General features: G+C 44.9%; 1 protein-coding gene across 1 annotated transcript in view; it reads left to right on the top strand.

Annotated features, from left to right (window-relative positions):
• Positions 1 to 15,735, top strand: part of LOC146181368 (nucleoporin NDC1-like) — a 41,302-nt gene extending 25,567 nt beyond the window's left edge. The window contains exons 8-15 of the mRNA XM_084575771.1: positions 1,466 to 1,595; positions 4,821 to 4,913; positions 6,245 to 6,326; positions 6,937 to 7,023; positions 12,392 to 12,468; positions 13,426 to 13,540; positions 14,590 to 14,690; positions 15,553 to 15,735. Of these exons, the coding sequence (XP_084431897.1) occupies positions 1,466 to 1,595; positions 4,821 to 4,913; positions 6,245 to 6,326; positions 6,937 to 7,023; positions 12,392 to 12,468; positions 13,426 to 13,540; positions 14,590 to 14,690; positions 15,553 to 15,735 (868 nt within the window). The remainder of the gene's footprint in view (positions 1 to 1,465; positions 1,596 to 4,820; positions 4,914 to 6,244; positions 6,327 to 6,936; positions 7,024 to 12,391; positions 12,469 to 13,425; positions 13,541 to 14,589; positions 14,691 to 15,552) is intronic.
• The last annotated feature ends 1,660 nt before the right edge of the window (positions 15,736 to 17,395 follow it).

Here is a 17,395-nt window from a genome sequence, read left to right as displayed (position 1 = left end):
TGGAATTCACTTGGCTACTCTTAGAGACCGCCAAATATCCTCTCTTCATACTACATTGCGAAAAGAGAGGAGACTGCGTGTTGTTTACATAACTGTGCACAAACAGGTATTGTTGTTTACGTGGCATAAAATGCTTGGCTCTTCTTATGGTAAATATTCTCTAGCTTCAGTTTTGGTGGCAGCTTTATTTGTTTTTCACTGTATAGTAAATCTGTTTGGAGTGCCACTGGATGTTAACACATGTCTGGGTAACACCTGATGGTTGGGTGTTTGGTAACATGTACAACCAGTGTTTCCCAATAATTCTATCTGCTGTCAGCAACCTAATCTGTGCTCAATTTTGATCATTTCCTGAAAAAGTACTTTTTTTCGAATGCTTGCAATATTTGAAACAGTTTAATTTATTACTCACAAGCCATGTTGACCTGCTTTTCAGCTATGTTCAGCATTGCTTGGCAGACTGGATCACTTTGACACTTTCCACTAGTTTTATGCACGTTCTTTGACATAAGCTAACATCGGTGTTGGGTCAGTGTTGCTGGAACTACATTGGATGGTCATTTCGATAGGTTAGGACATGTAAATTTGCTCTCTACGTTCACTCAAATTGCACCCTTGAATACCTCAAACTTGCTAGGCCTGTCAAACTGTCTGGCGTCGACACTTTCAAATGTGAAAATACGAAAATTCTTAGTGTGGTTTCACGTAATACTTGAATGCAAAAAGAAAGCATAGTAAATATTGAATTCCACTTAAAATTAGCAGTGAAGAGGATTTCTTCTCGATCAGGTAACGCCGACCTCCTTGGCTGATGCCCTTTCCAGACGGTGGTGCTAGGGTGCAGCAGCCATGAGCTGTGTACGGAGCTTTTCCATAGCATTGCTCAGAAGCTTCTTGACCGGAGAGCATTGAAACACTCAGCTTATGCTAACAAATTGTTGTACTGTATCCTAATGCTTACTCTTAACAGATTACTTATTCGAGGAAAGGACAGTGTTTTTAAGCCAGGACAGGAAAAAGAATGCTGATGTGAGCGCATGATGTATTGCTTATTAAAATAGTACTGATCAAAGATAATTTATGTATAAATAACAAGATGGGCTTTTTGTTCAAGTACGTTTGACAGCTGAAGTTCATGGGATGCATATGTGTGTCCAAATATACTTAACCACGATCTAGTCCTTGTCTCGAAATGGCTACAAGCATAGTGTACTCCATCCACTGGTACCGGTATTGAGTCACTAAGCCATAAACCAGTGAATTTATTCCCGCAGCACCTGCATCCGATAAACTTTGTTTGCTGACTGTACATAGCATGGGTAACACTTCGATCATCATCTCTGCCTCTATGCTCTGCACTACTTTTGTACTTCTTGCACGAATAATAGTTGTGCTGTGAACTTTTTTTGGTGCATTGAAAGCGCATTCTAGCTTTCTCCTAATTACCTATTGTTTTTTCTCCTAGGGTGGGTCAGCTGCATTCTGTGTGGGGTCTTTTGGACCTGGGCCTGTTTCATGCACTGCTGGTCACGGGTGCCGCAGTCAGGACACTAGACCAGCTGGCCGTACAAGTGCGAGACTACTGCCTCACAAAGGTCTTTGCAGGATTTTTTATCCCCATGCCCTGTTACACTCGGCACATCGGGTGGGCCTCCACAATAGCTCTGCGTCCAGGCAACTGTTCACTACGCCTGCACTTGCACACTGTACAAAACACTGACGGCCGTCGTGGGCGATCGGCCGTTATTGTGCGAAATAGTACACGCGGAGCGTTCAGTCACAGCGCGCACTATCTGGCGAGGTGAAATAGGCGGGTCATCAAGACCGCCGGTTCGATATATTCACACAGGCTCACGTGTGTTCGCTCGCGGACGAGCACACTGCCCGGCGGCCACAGGAGCATAGCTACGCTGTCCGGGATGATCACCTGCGATAAGCCGCCAGCAACTCACTTTTTTTGCGGGTGGGCCTCAAGCAAACTACTGTATACTGTACCATACTGCATATATTTCTTTAATTTTTACCTACCCTTTTCTTTCCCCCTATCGCTCACCTCTTTGATTTCCTCTACCTCTTCCTCGCTATCCCTTTATTTCCACCGTCCCAGTTCAGGTGTTTCAGATATCAGATAGCAGATACCGGGGCTGGCAAACATCTTTTCTTTCCTTTTGTATTTTGTATATACAATAAATACCCACTACCACCACCACCATGCCCCGCTGCGATGGTGCAGTGGTAAGACGTCCGACTACTGTGCCGGAGTACCCGGGTTTGATCCTGACCGCCGAAGGCTGCAATGGAGGCGGTTGGTTGGTTGGTTCATAGGAAGGGAAAGGCGCAGTATCTGTCACACTTGCTCTGTGGACACCTGAACCGCGCCGTAAGGGAAGGGATGAAGGGGGGAGTGAAAGTGGATAGAGAGAAAGGGGGCCGTAGTGGAGGGCTACAGAGTAATTTCGACCACCTGGGGATCTTTAACATGCGCTGACATCGCACAGCACACGGACGCCACTTCGTTTCGCCTCCATCGAAACGCAGCCGCCGAGGCCGGGATTCGATCCCGGGAAATGGAGGCGGAGCGAAGTGGCGTCCATGTGCTGTGCGATGTCAGTGCACGTTAAAGATCCCCAGGTGGTCGAAATTACTCCGGAGTCCTCCACTACGGCACCCCTTTCTCTTTCCACGTTTGCTCCCACCTTTTTTCCTTCTCTTACGGAACGGTTCAGGTGTCTGCAGAACAAGTGTGACAGATACTGTGCCTTTCCTTTCCTGTGGACCAATTATTATTATTATTATTGCGAAAGCAATACTACGCCAGGTCTACAGTGTTAACACTGTAGCCAGGTCTAACCGCTCTTCGCTGCGCTGTGTCCGTGTCGATGTCCTTATTTAAACAGAAGAAGAACGCTCGATCACCCGCAGCTAATGCTTTCGCTCCATATTCGGTTCAGCAGCGTCGAACCTTTCACATTTATTATTATTATTATTATTATTATTATTATTATTATTATTATTATTATTATTATTATTATTATTATTATTATTATTATTATTATTATCATTATTATTGGTTCTTACTGATCCAGTCTGTACAGGTAGGGACAAGCTGCAGTTTTCTGAAGAGTAGTAAATTGTGCATCACTAATTCACAGGTGCGTACATGAAGTTTTGTCTTCAGTGCAAGACGCGTAATAATGCGGACAGATCGTTTCTAGGCTTTTGGGCTAACAGAAGCCTCGGCGGTGTCGGGTCGAGTTAGCCTGTCGCGTAAACAAAACCAGTTGTCAGGTTCATGTATTACGCAGTCGGGTCTAGTAAAGTAAGCAGCAGAGCGAGTCCAGTTCACTCGCTTGCAGGAGGCAGCTTAACTCGCCTGTCCCGCTTGTCTAAAGCGTATAGACGCTGTCGAGTTATGGGGAACTCCCGGATAGAAAGCTTCCGGTGCGGCAAGGACTGTAAGCAAAATTGGTTGCTTTTTAGCCTTCGTCGGTTTTAAAAAATAACAAGCGAAGCTCTTGATAGTAAAAGGCAGCAGAATCAAACACGAGCAGTAAGCTTTCACAATAAGTTCAAACTATACTTACTCGTTAGAAGCGAGTTCATCTAGACACCAAGCGGGTCTAGTAAGGGTGAACTCGCTTACCCGACGCTGGCTCACCCAGTGTGGTCGAGTCCATGTATACGGGGCTAGAGTGGATTGCGGGGGAAAGCAGCAGAGGTTGCTGAAATGGAAGTAGATGGTTGAGATTGGAGGTTTGCTGGAATATACCGATGGCCGCAGTTCAAGACAGCCACCATTGGTCAATACTGGGCCTCTCTCTGTGTTCGACAGGGTATGGCTGCGGCTGCTGCTGCAGATAGGAGGAAATGCATATCCTGGCGTCAATATTGAAATCCCCCTGCTGTATTGTACTTTTTGCTTCTTTGTCATTGTGTTGAATCTTGTGTGGAAACCATACGCACATGTTCGTGTGGTGCCATATACATGCACGGTTGTGAGTTATATGTGTTTTGCGGCCACAGTTGAGGGCAGGTGTACGTCCTGTATTTAGGAGTATTCAATGTGCTGTGCTATAGCTGCTGCGTACAGTTAACTGTCGTTAATTCGGCCTTCAAGGTACCAGAAAAATGTGTCCGAGTTAACCAAAAGCTCGAATTATCGCATGGGCCTAAAAAAAAAAACGCTGAAAACCGTTTGCATCTCTGTAACTTTATCTGATGAACATCTGCACGACAGTTTTCTGCATTTGCGATGGAGTCGAAGTGCAAACGACGTTTTCTCCCGGTTTCGACAAATGTTTCGCTTCACGCACAATGTACGGAAGGCCCTGGTCTCAAAAGGGAAGGTCCCACTTTGCAAAAGGCCCCGCAACTTTTTGAGGATGCTTTACTGTGCAGCCCACTCGAGCAAACATCGTGGTGAAGGGCACACTACGGTGAAACTGCGGTGGATTCGAAAATGTTCAGTGTATTTGGTCATTTTCAGATATTAAAAAATCCCGAAATCTCGAATACAAATAATAGTGGAATAACAAACATATTCGATTCGTATTCGAAATTTCGAACATTCTCCCAGCCCTTGTTTTCGCACACTTCTACCTGTATTATAATCTCATTGGGTTAGTTTGACATTTGAAGCGTCTGGAACGGCATTGTGGAGATAGTATGATTGGGTGCCTTTGAAAACATTCTGGTGGCTTATACCATGCAAACTTAGTTGCTTCGGAGCTGGGGGTTCTTTTTTTTTTGGGGGGGGGGGGATTTTTCTTTTCGTTCAGTACCTTTAGCTTCCCTTCCAACATCTGTTCATCTTCTGCCAGGTGTACCAGTTCCCCATTGTGGCCGAGTACGAAGCGGAGGTGTCCATGCAGATGTCGGTGGTCATGACGTCGACTCGCTGTGCTCTCCTCAAAGTGAGCGGCCTTGACACATTTGCAGATTTTTGAGGTCAGCAAGAAGGCATTTTTTGTTCGCTTTACTGGTTCAGCCAGCCATGGTGGCTCGGTGGTTAGGGCGCTCGAATATTGGCCCCAAGGATGCTGGATCGAATCGCAGCAACGGCGACCGCTTTTCGATGGAGGCAAAAAGTAAGGCGCTCGTGTGCTGTGCGTCGTCTGTACACGTTAAACAGCCCCGATGGTCGAAATTTCCAGAGTACTTCAGTACGGCGTCTCTCATAGCCTGAGTCACTTTGGGACCTTAAATTCCATAAAACAACCAAACAAAACTTTACTAGTTCCACCGCCTTAAGACTCTAGCGTGCTATGTACAGACCGGACTCAGATTTTTCATGAGAATGTCCCAAGCTAGCAGTAATATGTTTGTTGCAGTTGGATTTTGCATGGTTCATGTCGCACATGTGACGATTCTTTATGCGGTGTAAAGATGCAGCAAATTATTTATCGAGGAACAGTGGATGAGCCAGCACGTTGTCAATTGTTTTTGCTGACATATTTTACCGCTATTAGTAACGTCAATAAATTGCAAACATAAATTGCACCCTTGAAATAGAAATTGTTTTGGGTGTCTTACTTGATAATTTACTGCATTTTGATGTCACTTTCATCATTTATGGCACTTTTCTCAAAATTCAGTACATCCCTGCAAAAAATGAACTGCTAGTGCACTGGAAAACTAAAAAGGTATCTTTCCTAGGGCCCGGATGTATTAGTTAGGCTGGAAAATATTTGTTATCGTTTCAATGAAAACAAAAGATGTCAACAAAGTAGGTTAATGTTTCTTTCCTAAGCCTACGAGCACCACTCGCATTGATTGCTTTTTTGTTCACTTCAGTGAAGCTGCGAACAACCGTTTTGTTGTGTTTTCTGTCGGCCTCTGAAACAGAGATGAGAAACCTTTAACTCCGCCTTTTCATGTTCCAGGCCTTTTCAAGTGAGTGGGGACCATTCCTTGTGGGATTGGATTTTTTTTTATCAGTAGTAGAGCTACCGGAAAACCTAATATTTTTCAGGTTTTGTTAACGCACACTGTTTTGACATGTATTGGGTGGTGGCAAATTTTATGTGACCGGCCAGTCATGTTTCATGTGTCTCCAGGCCATAAAGCACTCGTGATTTATATAAGCAGGTTATCGGTTTGCTGCAGAGCTTTCTTGCTTAGTGCTATGCTTAGTAGCTGTGCGTCTTAAACAAGCTGATCTTCACTCCGTGTACAACGAAAGAAGGCTTCTGGTATCACTGAGGTGTAGCGTTGGGTGACAGGTTATGGCATTTCTCTGATGCAGTACCTGAGCTTCCTGGACTTCAGGCATCTTGCCGAGTACTCTGCGCGCCGCCGGGCACAGGTGTTCACCGTCAGCCCCATCGGTATGTTGTACTTTTTACCGACCGGTGAAGCTTTTAATGGACACAGTTTGCATAAATTAACAGGCTACATGGTCTGCAATTAGTCCAATGTAAGTCGGTCTGCCTTGCATCCTCTGGCACTGCAGTTACTGTTTATTGTTTTGCGTGTAGTTAGTCAAATTGCGATATTGTTACGAGTGGAATTCACCGTGTTGTAGTATCACGTCGTGGAGGAGGAAATCAGCAACGGGATCGCGCGGGTAATGGCGTAACGCGCAGCAATATATAAGAGCACTTCGAAATTAAGTACTGAGAATGTATACTGAGACTTTTTTTAACCGCTATCTTCCTCGTTCCCTGTTGTTGTGTGTATTGATATCTGAGCAGCAATTCCAATCAACTTGCACGTTTCTCAAGTGGATGTCAGCAGTAACTGTTTTGCTCGGAACCATATTCCCACACTATGAGCCCCAGAGAGAATTTCTTTGAAGGTGTCAGAGTAACTGTTCCACCGGTACCCCGCTGCCAGAGTTGGGGGGGGGGGGGGCAGTTGGTGTCTGGATGGTCGATGTTCGGTCAGTCGGTGTCGGGGAGCCAACATTGAGGCGCACTGGTGTGTTGTTTCTTGCAGGCCACCATGCGCGGCATTGGAATAACCTCTGTGGAGCATGCCTGGACCTGGCCAGCCAATTCACGCAAGCCTTGCAGCAAGTGAAAGGTGAGCATGGCCACTTACCTCCCCGCCTCGAAACATGGTCCACCCTAAAGATGACGCAAATGGAAGCTGGCCTGGAGTGATGGCTTATAACCACTCTCAAGTCAGAAAGGCGACTGCTTCAAACTGCCACAGAAACGGTCTTTAATGGTGGTGAGCAGCACCAAAATACTAATAAGCCGAACATCGGTATAACGAAATGCTAGTATGGGGGCGCGAAAGTTTGTTGGTTATATCCGATATTCATTCTAAATATGTAGGCTCAAATTCCTGTAAATAAGTCTGCTAATAAAAACAAACAAAATGCGTACTAATATGGACAAGACAAAGAGGCGGAAATGCATATTTTTTATTTAAAAGCTTGGTTTACACATGAAATCTCGTCTTTCGTTTTGTGTTGATGAGCAAAAATTAATACTCGAGACCTCCGCACACAATTTGCATGGCAGAGCCAATGGAATTGGGGAGTGCAACGTGTGCACACGGGCTCACGGCATGACGAGGCCATGGTGATGACATGCTAGTCACATGCTGTCAGCTGTTGCATGGCTGGACTCGAGTGGCATCGGCGGCGGTAGCCAACATAGCGGCGGTGACGCTCGAGTCCGGCCATCGGGCGTTGGCGCTAGTTTTTGCCGCTGCCGCTAGATGACACGGCATGCGAACGCGTGGTAGAGTCACTGGAAAACGCGCGGGCAATTTAAGCACACTTCGGCGCGGCTGCTCGACTCCGTCCATGGCCGTTCGTGACCCCCGAGATCACCGCGTGCAGGGGTGTGATCACGGAGGCTATAAAAAATTGACGGTAGTTTTTGTTGCCGCCGCTAGATGATGCGCCACGCGAAAACACCGGCAATTTGAACACATTTCTGCAGCAGGCTATTAGATCGATTGAAAAATTGCCTTTCTTGACGTTATTCCTGCTCCTTTACGCATTTTTTGCCGTTGTAATGCAAACAACTGCTTTGTTATAGCCGATCGAGCGTCAGACTTGGAATTTATTGTTTCATTATGCAGAGAGATAAACTCCCATTGAAATAAAGCATAGACCAACCAAACTTTGATTTAAGTTCACTTTATCCGACAATTCACTATATGCGTGTTCGTTATAGCGGGGTTTGACTGTAAATATTGGTTATGTAGCTTAGATCATGGTTTTGCATCTTGGTTTAAGCATGGCTCGTGCACACGTCAGGTGGTCTTTCATATAATCACATAATGTTCATCTGACTACTGTATTCTAATGAGTATGTGTGAGATAAGGATGATGATAAAAACGTTTATTGAACAAGGTTGGCATTTTGGCCTAAGTTGGGAGCAAGAAAAGAAGGAGGGAGGAAGGGGCAAAGGGGTATGAAATAATGAAGCCACAGATTCAAGGAATTGCAAATATCATGTATGCAAACAAGGATCATTAAGGTGATCTAAAAAGGAGATTACGGATGTTGTCACATCATACCCATAAATGAGTGTTCAAGTATTCTCCAAATTTTCCTAGCCATACTTGACTGGTGGTATATTGTATTTGCTGTGATCTGCGTAGATCACAGCAGATTGTGGCAAGCTCTCCAAGGGATGGGAGTTCCAATTCACCTCATCTGTCTCCTCAGGAACCTGTATGAAGGGCAAGAGGCCACAGTCAGAACTGGGCATGGTCTTACTGATTGGTTTCCGATTGAGAAAGGTGTGAGACAAGGTTGCATACTGTCGCCCTGCCTATTTAACCTATATGCTGAGTGCATCATGAGGAAGGCCGGTCTCGACGAGTCGTCAGCTGGAGTGAAGATTGCTGGAAAACGTATCAACAATCAGATATGCGGATGATACCACTTTAATGGCAGAAAGTGAAGTGGAACTCAAGAGACTTATGATGCGCGTACAAGAAGAGAGTGAGAAGTTTGGGCTTAAACTGAACATTAAAAAGACGAAGATCATGGCGTCTTGCCCTATCAAGTCCTGGAGCATCAAGGGACAAGAAGTGGAAGCTGTGACAGATTTTCTCTTCTTGGGCCCCAAGATTATCCCGGAAGGAGGCTGCAGCCATGAAATTAGGAGACGCCTGCTTCTGGGAAAGAGAGCCATGGCTAGCCTTGACCGTCTAGTAAAGAGCAGAGACATTAGACTGCCAACCAAGATCCGTATAACTCGTGCTATGATCTTTCCAGTTGTGATTTATGGATGCGAGAGTTGGACTGTGAAGAAGGCTGACCGCCGAAGAATTGACGCGTTTGAATTGTGGTGCTGGCGGAGACTCCTGAGAGTACCTTGGACTGCCAGAAGATCAAATCAGTCGATATTGTCGACCATAATCCCTGACTGCTCATTGGACGGTCAAATTCTAAAGGAAAAGCTCAGCTACTTTGGTCATCTGATGAGAAGAGAGGAGTCGCTGGAGAAAGATTTGATGTTGGGAAAGGTTGAGGGTCGCCGGAGAAGGGGTACGCAGCGAACGCGATCGTTAGATGGCATCCTCGAGGCACTGCAGATGAAGTTATGTGAAGTTAGGAAGATAGTGAGAGACCGGAAAGCGTGGCGTGATATGGTCCATAGGGTCACGAAGACTCGGACACGACTGAACGACTGAACTGAACTGAACTGAACTGAACTGAACTGACATTGTCTTCAGTATTGCAAACGTGCACGCTTTCCTTACTGCATCCTCAGATGTGAATTCTTGCGAGCTGCAAATGAAGTCTTTTGTTTAGCGACAAAAGTTTTTTCCGCATTGCTTTAGCTCATTGCGTCGTGCTGTTGGGCTTTGCTGCAGCTGTTGTAGCAGTTGTGGTTGCTGTAGTACTATAGTTTAGCCTTTGGTGGGTAAAGAAAGTCTGTGCATGTAAGACACGCTGACTTGCGGCGTGCTGAACAAGCCAGCAGCTCATATTTGACAACCTTAGTCTAACATGATTTGTTGTATCATGAGGGAGTGAATGCCGCAGCTACGTTACTGACTGTAAAATACCTTGGGGAATAGTTTTGCTGTCGTGGTGTGGGAAACATTGATAGGAGCGGTGAGTAGGGATAGAATTCCTACAAAAAAAGGAAAGCAAATTGAGTGCTTACGGGCCAGCATCAATAGAGGTTTGTTGCTTCATCATGATAAAAATAACCGAACCTGGATGAAACTGCACATTAATGAATGTCCTGAGGCTGTGATGGTAATGCCAGACCTGGCGTGGCCTCTATTGTGCACCTTTGCCACAGAAACCGCCACGGTCAGTAAATATCTGTTTGATATGCTTGTGCGTACTGTACGATAAAAATTCAGAGATCTGCAAACCCTATTTGCTGCTTGCTGACTAAGACAACCCTAAATTTGGCTTCCCACTGTCTGCACGACGCCGCATAGAGCATCACAGTTCGGTGAAAAATGCGCTGCCCATAGGGCTGTGCTGCTTTCTGCACTTTGCCACGCCACTGATTGAATGCTCCAGTAGAACTTGCATGATATTGTATTGTATTGTTTACTGGATGAACTTTATTGCTCATGGGGCAGGGCAAAAAGATGTATTTAGTCTCCTGACCGGCAAAACATATTTGTGCTATTTTGAGATAAGCCGCAGTGATGAATCTGTTGTGTGCGCGAGACCGCGTAAGCTCGTTGTTATCACACACAGCATGCCCGTGCACACTAAATGACTATCGCTAATCTAATAGCCCGTACTGGCTTTAAGGACCGCTTGACCACCACGCTCAGTATGTAACCTTGCTTTTAGCCTGTCAAGTAGCAGGAATAAACGCTCTGTTGATGCTCCGGCTACGCCGCCCAGTTCTTCAACGGCGAACATGACAGAATCTGCATGGCATTAGCCCACGCAGAAAATCCTGGAAGCCACAACCAGAGTCGTCAGTGTCCAGCGAAATCGGCCTTGCAGGTTTGGGGAAACGAAAAAAGCTTTAGAACTTTTGTATCTTGAGAAAGAGCGAGTAACAACACTTTGATGGGCAGCATTCTCTTAATTGCCAACCAATACCCAAATCTAGCCTGGCCAGATGTAACTTTGATTGTTGCAGTACTGCTGTCACACTTTTCTCAGGACCACATTTAAGGGAGGAAGAAATGTGTTAGCCTGGAATCATAACATCCAAATGCATAGCAATGGGAAGTGGCAAGGCAGCACTAAGCGAGCGTCTATTTCAATTTGGGCACGTCAAAAAGTGGTTAATAATTGTATTCTTTTTTTCCTCGTCATTTTCTTCAAGCGCAGCATACTTCGAGAGATTGCAAGCATCCGTGGCTTGCGTGATTATCTTGTATATCCTGCGAAGCTGCTGTTAATTGAGGCAATGCTTCTTTCAGGCGTAAACTTTGGAGACATCAGAATATGTAAATCTCTCATGTGGACTTAACAAAGTTGTCTGTTTAATTACTAGTTGGTACAGCGCACCGAATTCCTATAATGAATGGGAAGACCTGCATTTTCTGTTACACTGCTGGCGCTTAGTACACAATTTTTTCTAAAGCAAACTCGCAGACTTTTTATAAAATGCGTGTGACCGAGGAGAAGTGTGCATTCTTTCAGGTGAATTTAGCGTCCTTAAAGTCACAAATAAAATGTTCTTTTTGCGCTTTGTACCGTGCGCAGTAAATTTATTTAGCAGGAAAGTGAGTGTTATAGCATGTGGAGTTTCCAGTAAGCATAAATGACTGTTGTTTTTGTGATTTTGTAATTCTTCATTTGTTTACATGGCAAGCCCTGTGTTTTGGTCTTGATGTTTTCATTAGTTATGACACGTTGCACAAACTTTTCACGCATATTCAAGAACGTAGCCGCTGATATTTCATTCTATATGCTTAACAAGTGATCCTTCCTGAAGCCTGATTGTAAGAATATCTTGTCGGGAAAATATTAGGTTTTCATGAAAATAAAAAATGGTGCCTGAAAAGGTCAGGACTTGTATATGCTCACGTATATTGTGCCGAATTATATTTAATAGTTTAAAGGAGACTTATTGCTCACTTCTACTGGGAGATCCAGTGTGCTACTTCGATAGGATTACTACTTCCACTGTTTGAGTGGATCCGTTTACTTTTGTATAGCAGGCCTTTATTGGAACACAAATTATGTGGACAACAAAATCAAGAAAAATTGCTCTATTCTTCGGTAATTTATTTTAGGTGCAACAGTATTGTCCTACCGACTATTTGTATGCAGTGGCCCACGCTGTGTTTAGCTTGCTTGCTTTCACTGGGTACCGTGTATTTCGATGTGCACATGTCGCAACGCCTTGTAGTTAAGACTTTATTTGCTGCATTGCTTGTTCTACTTTGGTGCTGCACATTGGCAGGGAAGAAAAAGACCACAGTGCCGTGGTTTCTTCTTTGATTGGGTGGTTCGGGTGGTCTTATTATTTCGTGCTTGTTTTTCAGTTGCCTCCGCAGCGGGTACGAAACGGACTGCACCACCACCACTGTGTGCGCCGCAGACGTTGTCAAGGGTGTACCAGGTAGGACCAGAGCGGCTAAGTACAAAGTTTTGTTTTTGATGGTTTAAACATTTTACTGCGCATATGGACCCCGCCAAGGGCTTTGAGGACCTCATAGTTTTTTATATTGCATTTTCACCATGTTCTCTCAAGCAGTCTGCCTATGATGAAAGCTGTCAGTTGAGATGGGATATGAAACACTACTGCTTGTTTCATCTCTAAACCGCTATAAAAATTGCACAGAGAGGCAGACGAGATGTCTGGGGAACTCGAGTGCCACTGCTTGAAGTGAGTGCTTTCTTAGCAATGATGATCCGTATACTACATAATGATGATCTGTATACTACATAAGGAAGCTGAAAGCATACCCTTTAATACTCTGAGAGTGATGTTATTTAGATAACGAGACGTCAGGAAGGCAAGCCTCCCTGCTCGTCATCCAGCCTGTAGGAGCTAAAATTCATGCTTTCATTTTTTTTCTTGTTCATTGCTGAAAGCTTCAAAATTTTATGTTTCAGTATGTGTCTGCTGTTTAAATTGTTTTTTTTTGTGTGTCTGTCGTGGAGCTGACGTTTGCAACGCAATTGTTAGTAATGTGCTGGGCAATGTTCACGGTTCTAGCAGATGTTACCGTGCATTCATTTTATTTGTATCACTGTATTCCACTTCTCTCTTCAATACTTCTGCGATTGACGGTATGTAAAATAAACAAATAAATAAATAAATAAATAAATTCCTGGAACACTTCATACTAAGGTTGGTGCAGCTGTTACATGGCAGGGTAAGTTAGGAAGATATAAAGGGGGAGAAGGGAGGTGCTTTTCTCTTCTGTGGGCATAGCTGGGCTGCAGATGACGATGATGGTGACGACTTGTTCGGCAACGTTTCCCGTGACTAAAAAAAAGAGGCAACAGTGGTGTCGATGGGAGGCAGTGCCGTAGTTGTGAGTGCTGAATGCTGCCTGATGTATGGATGCAGGCATTCACAGCACTGAAGAGCAAGCCGCTGGTTGTTCACTTCACTTCGGAGCTTCCTGACATCAACAGCAGGCAGCTGTTTGCTGACTGCCAACCCCTCATATGGGCCGTTGAAGGTTGGTTTGTTCCACTTGGTTTGCGACAACAAAAATTCGGTGACAAAGAGAGGACGTGCCTGAAGTGAAAGAGTGGCAGAGATGCTTGCGTGATGGTTTGATGAGATTGTGTTGTGATTAGGCCTGGCCATGCTTAACCTTGTCATTCTCAGCGGAACGAGGTCACTTGAAATGCACGTCAGGTTTACTTCTTATCTTCTATGAAAACCATGCTAAACCTTGTGTCTCATGTTTCGTTCTATGGCTGTTGGCGTAAGGTGTCTTGAAATGCAAGATTGTTTGGTTAGGGCTGTGTACAAGAGATTCTGCATTATTGCAATTACGTAATGCAGGTTGGGGATATTGTTGAATGTTATTAGTTCCAGCTTATCTCAACTTTCAGTTGCTTTAGTGAATACGGTTGTTTAAAAATTTTGGGTGACTTGGCACCTGTTCAGTCATGGCTGCTGCACTGGGAATACAAGGGTAATGGCACAATTGGTAGCCAATCACCCCCGGTCAGCGACCCATTCAGTGAGTGCCTCTGCATCAACCAAATAACTCAGTGTACAAGCAACTACTGATGATACACGCAAGTAAGCAGATGAATTCTCATGAACCCTGACTTCAGGAAGGTCTCCAGGGGGGGAGGGCGAGGGGGGGTGCGGACGGGGGCTTCGTATATAACGAAGTTTGCTGTGGTTAAAAAAGAGTTTAAGGTGAACACTTAGTATGTTCTGCCCAGTCAAAACTGTGTAATTTTTGCCTTTTTACAGCAGCTATCTTTTTGAATTTTATCATTTAGTAGTAGTTTTTATATCAGTAAATGCTAAATCACTGTACATAATGCTGCTCCAGTCTGGGTGTCTTGGCACGATACACAAGTTGTTTTATGTTGCAGCAGTTGTCAGATTAGTACTGTTTGTTTTCCTTTCATAATAAATGACGCTATGAATACTTGTGCCATGAGTGTATTGATGTTGAGACGGTGTTTCAGCGCGTGGCACACCTAGCTGAGCAGGCTAGTTTGTAGGGCCTTAAAACAAGCCTTGCTGTCTGCGGACGTGCAGGACTGGGCTTACTGGCGCTCGCATCCCAGAAAGAGGACGGTTATCAAGTGGTGCCGTCCAGCCTGCCGAGCATCCTCGACGCGTTGCTGGAACTGGATCAGGCAAGTGCCGTGTGGGCTAGTAGTAGACGGAGAGGCTCCATTGATCCTCTCCGTTCTAAGCATGACTGACTGTGACAACACCAGAAGCTAAAACTACCAACCCTAGCGGCCAGTCTACAGTCTGTGCTGTTACTTGCTTCTCTGCTTCCAGCTTGAAATAGGGAGGCAGTCATAGAGATGCCAGTCCTAAATGCCTTTATAAAGGAGCCTGATGTTGACTGATGCAATCATTGGCTGGCATCTGAAATTATTATGCATGCAGTACCGTAGGATATGGGAACCCTTGCAAGGGGTATCATGTTTTATTGTCTTCTCATTCTTCTATCTTTGTTATTAGCTTTCACGCTATGTACTACACTGTGAATATAATTGGACAAGGGATATTGAAAAGATCACACTTTTTGGTTCGATTGCAAGACTGTGTGAAGCCATTGTGGGCTTATTCACAATACGTACGAACTTAACCACACCCTTTCAGAAAACGGTTTTCTGAAGGAGCAGTTAGTGCCATTTGTGATGCAGCCTGTAGTTGACAAGCATAACAAACAAGTTTAATTCTTGTGGCATTCAGCTACCTTAACCTACCCTTTGTTGCTTAGGAAACTGTACCAGTCTAATTACTTACATTTAAGACTTATGTCACCAGCCAAAAAACCCTGCATGCAAAACTGCACCTTTCTTCCTGTAATTATCCGATTAGCCATATTCATTTGTCGTAGCAGTTGTTACGTTCTCCTTGGGCCCTGCACCTACGCTTGCTGGTGTTCTGAGATTTAGAAGCAGTGCCCTTGGTGACTGTCAGCTTTTGTCCTGGGTGTCACAAGAGGCATTTCTAAGAGACAATCTGGTTGGCACATGGCAGGTGCTGGAGCGTCAAAGTGCTACCTTGCGTCACTCCAGCAGTGACTGGGGACGGGAACTACAGTTGGCCAAGACATTGAAGGCGGTAGTCACCACGAGCATCTACCAGATCACCTTAACCTTCAGGAACATGAGGTCAGGAACTGTGATGCTCATTGCAACTGTTGGTTCATCTCGATACTGACCGAAGGATTGATTGTGGACTGCCTTATTTGTGATCACTTTCTGAAAACTATGAGATCATGGGGTAGCTGTGGACGCTCATTGAGACCTCTCGAGAGTGGCCATTGTGTTGTGATGGTGACATTGGCTACAGCATCAAAGAACCATGCATGTAGTGTGGTGTAGCGTTAAACTCAATAACCGTACTTGGCTGCATAGTCATTCTGTAAATGGGAACACATTGTAATCTCGTTGCATATTGAACACTGATACAGTCGAGCCCCGCTACTATGAGCACCACTTCAATGAAATTTTCGCTTCAACGAAATATTTCCAGTTTTCCATAAGCTTATCATAGAAAGTAATGAAACAAATTTCTCGCGACAATGGGCCATTTAAGGGGCGTATTTTCATGTAAAAAAAATTACTATCCAGAGTTAGGTTTATGAATGCAATTGACAATAAAATAAGCACATCGCCACAGCTTGTGCACTTCTGTAGGTCGATACTGCTTTGTTTCTCTAAAACCTTTCGCTGCAATCGACGTGCTTCTACTGACCTTCCTCCCTCCCCCCCCCCTCTCCAATTGACATGCACATATTCTCATAGGCTTTGGATTGTACTGGATGGGTTGTGAGGCTTTTTCCTTTATAACGGGTGGACAATGAAAATTCCTCTCCAAGTCCTGACGGGGGCGAATTCTGTCTCATGGTGGCATCAACGGCACCAACACCATCCCTCTTTATAGTCTTTTCCGCCCATAAAGGCGCCATTTTGTTGTCTCGACAGCTCTCTCATCCGGCTGTGACATTTTGCTATCACCACATCTCCTTGCTGTTGCCAGAAACAGAAACCTAGCTCCTGCAGCAAGGCAGACACACTAGGATGGCATGGTAGGAGCATCTGGCAAGTTATAATTATGTGCTCATTCATCTCGTTCTCCCATCTGCACACATAACCTTCGCATCGGTTGCCATTGCTTGGTGATGAGGAAGATTGGGCTAGCTGCCTTGCGACAAGGCGCAGGTGTGAGCTCTCGTTTTCTTCCAAGCTGGAGCCGCAATAAATCTCTCCCTTTTAGCCCCACCATCTGTGTTAAATGTGATGGGACGCATCTGACGTGATCCATAGTTTTACTGGTGTCTACGAAGACGTTGCGATGCAGTTGCTCACTGAGGGTGAAAATAAGACCATGCCGCTCATGAAACAAAAAATAATGAAGGGGAAGCATTTGTTAGACTTCAATGCAAATAACTCAGGTTTTGGATTGTGTAGTTCACTGTTTCGAGCTGATTTCGTTTCAGTGAAAATTTTCGTGCTCCCCTCCAGGTTCATTGTTGTGGAGTTTAACCGTACAGCAAACGTGCAGATACATCCAAGTGACCGAAATGTAGGGCTGATAGGGCTCAGTTTTAAAGTGCTGCCATGCTGCTACTGCAGTGAGATCAACAACGCTGTAACTGACATGGCGTAATGGTTGGAAGGCTAGATCATAGTTAAAGCTTTGAGTTTAAGACAACTCCTACGGCCAGAAAGAACAACAAATTGAGGGATAGCTATGGGGAAGGAATATTTATTGGGAATGGCCAACCTCCATAGGGGACGCGCGCAAGGTAGCTTAGCACACAGTTGCAGTGGTGTCACTTCATCGGGTATTGATATCAATGAGGCCCATGCCAATA

The sequence above is a fragment of the Amblyomma maculatum genome, chromosome 8 (genome assembly GCF_055883805.1).
Source record: "Amblyomma maculatum isolate TAMU_Amacu chromosome 8, ASM5588380v1, whole genome shotgun sequence".
Classification (NCBI taxonomy): domain Eukaryota; kingdom Metazoa; phylum Arthropoda; class Arachnida; order Ixodida; family Ixodidae; genus Amblyomma; species Amblyomma maculatum.
Note: the sequence above shows the minus strand (reverse complement) of the source record. Positions and strands in the feature narration are given on the sequence as shown.